The 10,416-nt window shown below is 52.0% G+C and overlaps 2 protein-coding genes and 1 non-coding gene across 3 annotated transcripts; 2 read left to right on the top strand and 1 right to left on the bottom strand.

Moving 5' to 3' along the window:
• Positions 1–1,343: 1,343 nt before the first annotated feature.
• LOC119291494 (EPIDERMAL PATTERNING FACTOR-like protein 5) lies at positions 1,344–2,604 on the top strand. Its single transcript, XM_037570257.1, has 2 exons — positions 1,344–1,761; positions 1,866–2,604. Exons 1-2 carry the CDS (start codon positions 1,689–1,691, stop codon positions 2,132–2,134), a joined length of 342 nt encoding a protein of 113 aa, XP_037426154.1. The 5' UTR covers positions 1,344–1,688; the 3' UTR covers positions 2,135–2,604.
• Positions 2,605–2,712: 108 nt separating this feature from the next.
• TRNAS-GCU lies at positions 2,713–2,794 on the top strand. The gene has a single exon. It is a non-coding gene; the product is annotated as a tRNA-Ser (tRNA).
• A 4,791-nt stretch (positions 2,795–7,585) lies between these two features.
• On the bottom strand, positions 7,586–9,823 carry LOC119291493 (neurogenic locus Notch protein-like). Its single transcript, XM_037570256.1, has 6 exons — positions 9,557–9,823; positions 9,316–9,462; positions 8,413–8,496; positions 8,183–8,311; positions 7,986–8,102; positions 7,586–7,892 (listed from the first exon to the last, which is right to left on the bottom strand). Exons 1-6 carry the CDS (start codon positions 9,672–9,674, stop codon positions 7,822–7,824), a joined length of 666 nt encoding a protein of 221 aa, XP_037426153.1. The 5' UTR covers positions 9,675–9,823; the 3' UTR covers positions 7,586–7,821.
• Positions 9,824–10,416: the final 593 nt, after the last annotated feature.

Here is a 10,416-nt window from a genome sequence, read left to right as displayed (position 1 = left end):
GAGGCTCAGCGTCGGGGGACTGCCCATTCCCCCGTTGCCCGACGCCGTGGCGAAGCCGAAGTACTTCGCCGAGGAGGTCGAGATCGTGCGTGCGTCCCTCACCGATGCCCACCTCTCCCTCCCCCAGTACGCCGCCAACAACCACGCGGCCTGGGCGGTGTATTTCGAGCGCCGCCAGCAGCAGCGATTGGCGTCCACCAACGGCGCGCCGGTGATCGGCGGCCGGCAGAACAGCGAGGGGCGCCACCTCTGGTGGGGCGTCCCCGGCCGCACACTCGAGGGCGTGCTCACGTACCTCGAGGGCGGCAACGACCCGCCGTTGGCGTACCCCCCGACGCAGCACCGGCGCGTCGGGCCATGGGCGCCAAGGAGGTTCGGGTCTTCCTCCTCCTCTTCCTCCTCCCGATCCTCATCGCACTCCTCCGGCACTCCGGCCCTGCTCGGCGTCAAGGCCGAGCCCGCGGCGGAGTCGCCGCTCGGCTGGCGCGCTCGCAGCGCCGGCATCGTCATCAACGAGTGCGGCCGGCGCGCCTCCTCCTCGTCGGCTCCTCCGCGCTTCGTCAAGCCCAAGACGGAGCCGGGGCTGGCGCCGGTGACGGAGCCGGGGCTGGCGTCGAAGTTCGACGACGATGACGCGGCCCTAGAATGGGCGCGCCAGGACTCCATTGCGACGGAGAAGGCGCGCCGGGAGAAGGTGAAGGAGCGCCAGCGCGCCGCCCTGCGCCGCTTCGAGGAGCGCCGACGCGGCCGCGATGAAGACGGGGTCGTCGTCCTACGCGACAGCGATGACGACGACGACGACGACGACGCGCCGCCGCCAGCCCGCCATGGCGACGCCGGGTCCAACAAGGGCGCCCGCGTCAAGGAGGAGAAGGCCGACGACGACGATGGTGGTAACGACTTCAGCCCCTTTTTTAGATTAGGTTAATGTAATAAAAATGCACGTCATGTTTATAAGCCGAAATTTAACTACTTTCTATCCTAACTTCGCCGAACTGCCGTTCTTTTTTTTTTATACGCGCCTGGGGGCGGCGCCTGAGGGCCGTCGGCTGGGGACCGAATCGCCCCAGGGACATTTTTTGCACCGGCTCACCCCAGGCGGCGCTTTTAGACGCCCCCTGGGGGGCCAACGGCTGGAGATGCCCTTAGACCCGATGGGCGCACAGACTGCGAGCCGGATTGCTGCTGCCGCCGCTTGGCCCGGCCGCGCGTGACCCGAGCGAGCCAGCCACCACGCGGTGGCGCCGGCGCCACACCCACAAACACGGCAAAACCACACGGCCCCAGCCGGCCCCAGCTCTGGATTTCTCTCTCTTTATCTCTCCTCTCCCTCCCCCCCTCTCTCTCCTTTATGCCTCCGGCGCTGCAGAGCCCGCACGCACGGTCCATGACTACTCCGTGCGTGCGTGCGGATTGACTCGCGCGCGCACACAAACGCCACTCCACCCCCTTCCGTCCGCGTCAGTCCCCCTCGTGCACCGCAGCAGCAGCCAGCGGCAATCACCGCCCACCTAGCCGCTCTCGCTCTGCTTTTCTTGCTTTGCTTTCTTCTCCCTCCTGCTCCCCCGTCACCGGTCACCACCTCCGGTTTGTCCTCGAGCTAGGCTGCTAGGCGCGACACCGACGCCGGCCGCTGGGTGGGTGTACGAGATCTGGTGACCTAGCTGTGCGGAGGCGCTCGGCCACCCATGGGCTGGGCGAGCCGGCGCGGCCTCGCCCTGGCGCTCCTCCTCCACCTCCTCTTCCTCGCCGCTGCCCTCGGTAAGACAGCCAGCTACATGCACTTTCTCCGTGTTTCTTCGGCATTATATACATGGCGAGCTCTAGCTCACACGTACGTGCGCACATGTGCGTGTCTCCTGCAGGTGGGTGCGCAGCGACGAGCCGGAAGAGCGGCAGCAGCGGCGGTAAAGCAGCGCTTGAGCAGTACTCGTGGGGGGACCCTGCGGAGGCGGCGCGGCGGAGGGAGCTGGTGGGCCCGGGCTCGTCGCCGCCGACGTGCCGGAGCCGGTGCGGGCGGTGCCACCCGTGCCGGCCGGTGCACGTGGCCATCCAGCCCGGCGTCAGCTTCCCGCTCGAGTACTACCCGGAGGCCTGGCGCTGCAAGTGCGGCGACAGGCTCTTCATGCCATGACCGTCAGCCCACAGCTCCGTCTGCACATACTATATGTATGCCCTTCATGCCCTGATGCTGCTCCCGACTCGGTCCGCCATTACGGCTGCTTCAGCTCACTCGCGGGAGCTAGCTCTTCAAGGCTACGGCGGCGCGCACAAAGCCAGGAGATCGAGCACATGCACGGCAACCAGAGGGATCTAGCTAGAGAAGAAGAGGGAGCAGAGCGCAGAGAGATCCATGGAATCATGGACAGAAACCAAACATGGAGGGTTCCTCGATGTATGTAATAACATTGTTCAGTTCTTGGAGATTTTAACCAGTGTGATGTTGTAATTAGCTAGCCGGTCGTGTCTTGTCGGGTCCGAAGAGGTGGAGAGATGGATCGAGATTGTTCGTTCACGCTCTCTCTCTCCGGTTCTTCTCCTTCTCGAGTCGCCAAGCCAACTTCCGGTTTTGAGGAGTGATTTTCCAACTAATTTTCGTCAATCTATGCCGTGATACTTTCTCCTGGATAAACACCTTCCTCGCCATTTTGCTCAGTTCGAGCATGCCTCATTTACGTAAAATATATTCAATATGCGAAACTAACCACCAACGACGCTTTGGCCGAGTGGTTAAGGCGTGTGCCTGCTAAGTACATGGGGTTTCCCCGCGAGAGTTCGAATCTCTCAGGCGTCGACTCTTTTTCTTCTTATTTTTTACGCTGGATGTCTCCAAATTTTAATTCCCACCAGCGTTTTCCATGTCTGGATGGAGCCTGTAATTGTTCCAGGGATTCCCTGGATCTTGTGGCCGGTGCACGCACCACAGCACATCTCTCAGGCGTCGATTCTTTTTCTTCTTATTTTTTACGCTGGATGTCTCCAAATTTTAATTCCCACCAGCGTTTTCCATGTCTGGATGGAGCCTGTAATTGTTCCAGGGATTCCCTGGATCTTGTGGCCGGTGCACGCACCACAGCACATCTCTCAGGCGTCGATTCTTCTTCTTCTTATTTTTTACGCTGGATGTCTCCAAATTTTAATTCCCACCAGCGTTTTCCATGTCTGGATGGAGCCTGTAATTGTTCCAGGGATTCCCTGGATCTTGTGGCCGGTGCACGCACCACAGCACACCCAAAGAAACAATCTCCCCCATGAAAAACTTCAGAACAATTTCTTATCCTTACTCCATCTTCCCAGCACAAGCGCACTCCATGGCAGGGCATGTGCCTCGCAGAGCTGCATATAGTATGAGCGCGTACAGAAAACCATGGATAGGCGCCCGGGCAAGCCCCCAAAAGATCAGGTTTGAACAGTAGCAGGGATATCTCCTTCCTAGGAGTGTAGAGCTACAGGTGCAGTGCGACGAACAGCAAGAGCTGCATGCCATGCCATGGCAGCTGCAGAGCACGAGCACGAGCCCCTCTCTCTTTTCTTCAGGCTCTTTCCTTCACAGGAGCAAGAAACAAAGGGAAAAGCCTGCGCGCGCCTAGTATACAAATGCCACAGCAACAGTGGCCTATGGCATGGTAGGCTTCGCCCCCGGCAGCAGCACTAATTTATGCTACTACTCCCAGCTGCCGCTGCTGCTGCTGCTTTGCTCGCGTCAAATCAGCATAAGTTCCCTAGAGAGGAGAGGGGAGGAGGAGGCCCTGAATACTCTACTTTGGACGCCATGCCACCCCGTGTCCTTTTTTTACGTGTTTGTTTATGAATTATTATCGCCGCCCATCATTTGTTTGCACGCAATACTTAGCTGTAGGCTCAGCTCACACGCAGGCAGGCCTATCTATGTGCATGGCTGTAGCTCAATCATCTCTGAATTATATTGGCAGCGTTCTGCGCCATTCATTCAGGCACGCACGATGAGGCTGCACGCCGGGTGAGAGGGGGCAGACACACCCTCTGCGCTGAGGGAGCAGAAATGGTGGCTTTCCTCCCTATCGCTCCGCCTTTTGGTCATTCCGTCAAAACCTCGTCTCTTTCCTCGGGAGAGGCCTGGGAATTTGACGTGAACCTCGTCCCTTTCCTACAGTGTCTTTGAGCTGAGCTGAGCTGAGCAAGCTGGGGATGTGTGATTTTTTTTTCTTGGAGTTGTTTCTCTCATGTGAAAATTTTCCGGGGGCCGGCGTACTAACTCCTGTCAGTGCTGGAGACCGAGCCATGTCCCTGAACATTTTTTAAAGCCCATGGAGCCGGCCAGGGATGGTGGTGGCACATGAGTCCCAATAAAAGGTGATCCGGCCCCGGGCATCCTCCAATTCATTCTTTTACGGTTCCTACATGTGTTCAACTAATAGTAATTCCATGACTTGATTTGATGGGAGCACTGCTAATAAGCTCAACCCAGCTGTCAGCTGTCTCTCCCATGCACGAATCTGGCTGCCCGAATTTCACCGGATTCTTATCTGGAATTAGCTTACTGAAAGGTGTGTTGTTGGGCTGTTTGCATCATATAAGAGGTTGCTGGTAGATTTCTTCCATTATTATAAATAAATAAATAAATAAAATGCTCTTGAGAAGCAGGAACATCTGTTCTCCTCTTGTGTGATCTTTGTGCTTCTTCAGTCCTCTTCCAAGAAAATAGTACCGTACTAGAGATTATTGGAGCACGGCTCCTTTCTGTGTTCAGTTTTTCGTCGTCAGAAACGCGAAGAGTGTCGTCCCCGTCGACGTCGTTGCAGGGTGCCACCTGCTCCCCCCTGCGAAAGCTTGGATTCAGCACTGTGTTTACCAATAGTATCCTCGGGAGCGCGGTCGCTTGCTCTCGCCGCAAAGCTAGTAGTGGTTTCGCTCGCCTCCACGCGGAACAGATGAGCAACGCAGCAGCGCAACTGTATGACTGAATCAGATCAAAACAAGAGCAGAGACGAGCTAGCGTTTCGCCGGCACGCAGACGCAAAGATTCGCCAGGTCTGAGGCGTTGTACGTGCGTGCGATGCAAGCGAGCAGCTCTGCCTCGCTGGTCTGAGGCGGGGCGTTTGGGTGGTCACACAGTGAGAATCGCTGAATCTGCAGATCATGGCGGCCCTGTCAGATGCTCATCGTATCGCTAAGCAGTAGCGGATTAGGCGCAGGTAACCACGCGAGATGTTTGCTGAGATGCTTGCTTTTTTTTTTTGAGACAACGTCACGAGGCTTTATTAAATCGTCACAATGTTTACAGGGACGAAAGATAGGTTTTCGGGATGGCCTAACCAGACACGGCGACCACCACCGAGAGATAATGCATGCCTCGCTAAGTTGTGAGCTTCATAATTGGAGCTCCTAGACTCATGTTTAAAATTACAGAACTCAAAAACCGAAGAGTTTGCTGAGATGCTTGCTGAGGCGGAGTGTTTTCAGTAGCAGTTGATCCAGCCCATGGGCTTTGGTGTGCTGATTGCTGGATATCGCCGGCAGCCCAGGCTTTGGGTGCATGACATTTGCTCACGAAAACTTGCACGCACCTATCAATTACCGCGTCCCACTTTGTCCGTTTTCCAAGCGAATCACATTCGACATTTATCTTACCTAGAATTTCCATTCATGAATAAACAAAACTAAATTAGAGTGAGAACAGAATCGAAGGCAGCATATTTCAAATTTTTTTAGAGAAATGAGGGGTGTCATTCATGTATAATGTTCACAGCGATACAAATTACTAGAATCAGTGGCGAAGCCACGTTTTAAACTTTTCTTTAAAATCAACGTGTACATGTATGGATCCTGCAAAAAATACTACAAACTCACATATTTGACTACACAATTTTAAATTGACCACACAAGCTTAAAGTTCTGGCACCGCCACTGACTAGAATGTCCTAGGCCACACATGCCAACCCACTTCACTGATTTTGTTTTTCGCAACCGACATTTCACTGGTGAACTCATTCATGGCCCAAGTACCAATTGACCAGGCAGCTATGAAGGCCCACAATAAGGGCAACCAAGCACTTCATAGCTTGTCCTTACTTTTTCCGGCCCAGTATTAATACTGCAGATTGTACTAGTAGTAATATCTAAAAGAAGTACTAGATGGGCGAGCATGTGGGTCTGAGTTGAAAAAAAGAAGAGAAAGATCATGGACAAGAATGTGGAAGCATTCAATACCGGCTAAATTAAAAGTTTTTGCTTGGAGGCTTGCGCGCCAAAGCTTACCCACTGCAGATGTTGCTCACCACAGGAACATGCCACCGACTAGTGTTTGCAGCATTTGTGGCTGGAGCGAGGATTCGTGGAGACATTCATTGCGAGAGTGCAGAATGGCTTGATGTGTTTGGGTACTAGTCGATGAAGAACTCTATGATAAACTGAGGAGCTGCGGTGAGCCAAATGCTAGAAGTTCGTTGTTTGAGATTGATGATTTCCTATATCCAGTACAGATTATGTGAAGATGGTTACTACGCTGTGGGCAATCTGGAAGGCAAGGCGGGATATCATACATCAAGATGTTTATTAGAGCCCCTTTGAAACATGCAATTTTACAACACATTTTTTTGCATGAACTGGGCTTGAGCGATTCGGCAGAACAGAGATGTCAGCAGGAGAGGCAGCGTTGGATCCGTCCTCCAAAGGGTGCTGTGAAAGGTGATGTTGATGCTACATTGTCATATGAGAACAACAGGTGCTCGGCCGCAGCTATTTTTCGTGCTGATGATGGTATGGTACCTACCTGGGGGCTTCGGCATTGGTTATGAAGACTGTTTACGATCCAGTTTGTGTTGAGGCAATGGCGTGCTGCGAAGGGTTGTGCTTGATGCAGGACCTAAATCTGTACAAGGCTGTTATAGCCTCTGATTCTAGGGGGCTTGCCAGAAGCAGAGGAGAGGAAACCATGATCTTAACCGAAGTCACGCGCAAGCTGGAGGTTCTACGAGATGTTTCCTTAGGGGCTCATTCGGTTTGGAGGATTTCGTAACGTAGGAATTAGGACTAGTATAGGAATCTTATAGGATGGCACTTGCCATCCTAAGGAATTGTCTCGCCTCGTTCCTACGCGCAAAATAAGCTTTGAGTGGATGTGTAATTTCCTCCAAATACACAGGAAATAAATAGTATTCCTACGAAATTCTTGTACACATTTCCTACAAACCAAACGCATCTATAGGAAATTTTCCTCTGGGATCCTTGTTCCTATGTGTTTCCTATGAAAATCCTCCAAACAAACATGAAAAATAGCTGCAGCCAAGCACCTGCAGCTATTTTTCGTGCTGATGTTGGGTGTATAATGTAGATGCTCATAATATTGCTAGAATGTCTCTAGTTTTATGTCCAGGCCGCCATGTTTCGCTCCTGGAGCCCCCCGGGCTTTGTATCTGCTACTGTACCCCCTTAATAAAGCCCGGGTGTTTTCCCTAAAAACAAAATCTAAAAGAAGTACTATGTAGCTTTTTTATGATAAAAATATCAAACTCCTTTTGCTTTGCTCTATTTATAGAGCGTAGGATTCTGCCATTGAGGAAATCGACATCAGAAATAAGAACATGAAAAGTTTCAGCCAACCAACGATCAAATAGACAATCGGTTTATTTAATATTATAAAATTATTCACAGAGACAGTTTATTCCATTTTCACACTACATCATCAATTCTCGCACCATAGAAGAATTAACAAGTGCAAAAGTATACTGCAGCAGCGACATACACCCAACAAAGTACATCTCTAACGGGCTAAAAGCTCTACCCTGTCCGTGAACAAATACTCCATCTAGTGTTATACCGTGGTATAAAACCATCCTCTGTTCATGTCGCCTGACCCATGGCCAGTGAGGCCAATATCAGCAGAGGAAGCAGAATTTGCCGCAAAACAGATCCTGCAAATGTTATAACAAAGGCGATGACAGTAAATTAACCCGTATATACAAGCGATGCAGATGTCGAGACATATCTGAAGCAAGACTTTATACCTGGAACAGGTGCATTGCAATTGTTTGAAACACTTGCAGAGCCAGCTGGTGGTGCTGTAGAACTGGAGTTTGTGGATGGTACGATCCCGATGGCTGCGCAATCCGCTCCGTAAGAACCTGAATGATGCAGGAGTTAGATGTGAGATGCGTGGTTTTGCTGTACACATGGGAAGTTGCTTGTGTCCATATGATCTTACAGTCTTGAAAACAAGGCATTGTGGTCATGTTCAGAACATTGCTGAAGCCCTCCTTGCACTCGCAGTGGTAGCTGAGCCCGGTGGCGTTCTTGCATGTGCCCCCGGAACCACAGTAAGCTAAGTCACAAGCTGTAAATAGGATTGTACACAGAGATTAATCAACATGACTACGGATTAAATGAAAACAACATGATCACAAAATGTACAAATGGGAAAACAAGAAGTGGTACGGTTTGCTGAGACGGAGACATTTTTGGGTGAAGGCGCCGGTGTTGGGGCTGAAGTGTCGTTAGAACATGTGTGATCAATGGTACCTGCAGGGATATTCTTTTGTTGGTTATGTGGGATGATATAAGCAATGTCTGTTATATTTTCTGCACAGATAATATTGATTAATTTCTGTGCATTGGATTAGTATACACAAGTGTTCCTTCAGGTGTAGGAAGAAACACACTGACAAACAAGAACTCTGAAGAGGGCACTTTTGATTGAAAAGAAAAATCTGAAGATGACATGAAGGCAGAAGCATTTAAAAAGTAACCTGTCCCTATTCTGACTGATAGAGATGCGTGTTAAAAATTAAGGCCCATGCCTGTTTCAACAATAGAGACAGCAAACAGAATTGAGAAACTGTGATTACTACGCGTTTGGGTGGACCAATGAGATTTATGTACATGTGGACTTTCAGTGCCTAAAATCGACTTTATTCAGACTGAAAAGGGGACATCCTTTTGGAGTACAAAATGGACTTCGTGACTCTGCAAGTCCACATCACCATGTATTCGAGATGCATATAAATCATGGGGAGTTCTGGCGCAGTTCAGACTGCTGAACTATTCTATTTTTCTGAGAACTAATCTTACAACAAAACGATGATATGTCTTCATCAGAAGCTAATCGTGGGTCAGAATTACCCATCCTCTGCAAGATGGCCTGTAACCACTGACCATTTGCACACCAAACTCACACGACTACAGAGAAGTTGCTGACAGATTAGGCATCCCGAGACGTAGGTGGTATGCAGTTATGGACCGTCACCAGTACAACAAACAATTCCGGCATATCTGGGCTGGCCTGCCTGCCCATTGATGAAGGAAGAGAAAGGAGGTACGCAAGAAGGAGCGCGCACTTACAGTTGGGGATGACGCAGGGCAGGAACCTGAGGCTGTCGCCGACGTGCATCTGCTTCCACCCGGGCTCGCAGTCGCACCTGTACCCCGGCAGCCCCGTCGTCACCGTGCAGTTCCCCTTCCCGCACGCCACCGTCTTGCACAGCGATCCTGCTCGCATCAATCAACCCTCAGGCCAAGCTCGTAATTAACACCGCCGGCGGCGTTGGGAGGGGCGGGGGGAGAAGTGCGCGAGGAGACGTACCCATGACGGGGGCGAGGAGGGGGCTGAGAGGGGAGAAGAAGTCGGCGGCGGCAGGTCTGGCGGTGATGGCCAGGAGGAGGAGGAGGACCAGCGCGGCGCCGCCGGCGAGTCGTCTCATCTTGGGTTCTTGGGTTCTCTGTCGATTCCAGCCGCAAGTAGCCCACTAGTACTGCTTTGCTGCTGCCCGTTGGTGTTTGTTTCCGGTCTCTGCGCTCCCGTGTGTGTGTGGGCGGTTGTTATGATGGAGCTTAAAGAGGCGGATGGATGTGTACAGTTAGTTGGTAGGGAGATGAGGAGGTTTTATGGGGGCTTCCAACATTGACTTGGCAGCGAGGAGCCGAGCAAAGTCAAGGTGGGTTCCGTTCCAGATGGCGCTCCCGGATACTTTTCAAATCTATCTTCTTGTGTTTTTCACAAACTATTATCGAAATTAGTGACTATAGCTCGATGGATATAGAAATAATTTTGTTATTTTCCAAAAAAGAGAGGCTACGGGAGTAGTATCTCCAAGGAGGACCCTCAAACCACCAGCATATATTCGCGCAAGATCATCTCCTCCTCGAGGCCACGTGGGATGAACTCGTGGTCGACGGATCTGAAGGTGAAGGACTCGTATCCGTTGCCCGCCATGCCAGAGACGGCCGGAAGAAGCCGGAGACGAGTTTAGGTGGCGGAGGAAAGGGGAGTGAAGTGGCTAGTGTTTGGTCTGGCGAGCGGATGGAGAGGAATTTATGTGGGATCGAGTGGGCCAGCGTGGGCCAGGTCCGATGTGGCGGGTGCGTCCGTGCGCCCCAATATCCGCCCCATATTTGGGCTGGATATGAGGGATGCCGGTTAGCCCAGACGTTTGAGGGTCGTTT

This window comes from Triticum dicoccoides, chromosome 4B, assembly GCF_002162155.2.
Source record: "Triticum dicoccoides isolate Atlit2015 ecotype Zavitan chromosome 4B, WEW_v2.0, whole genome shotgun sequence".
NCBI lineage: Eukaryota > Viridiplantae > Streptophyta > Magnoliopsida > Poales > Poaceae > Triticum > Triticum dicoccoides.
Note: the sequence above shows the minus strand (reverse complement) of the source record. Positions and strands in the feature narration are given on the sequence as shown.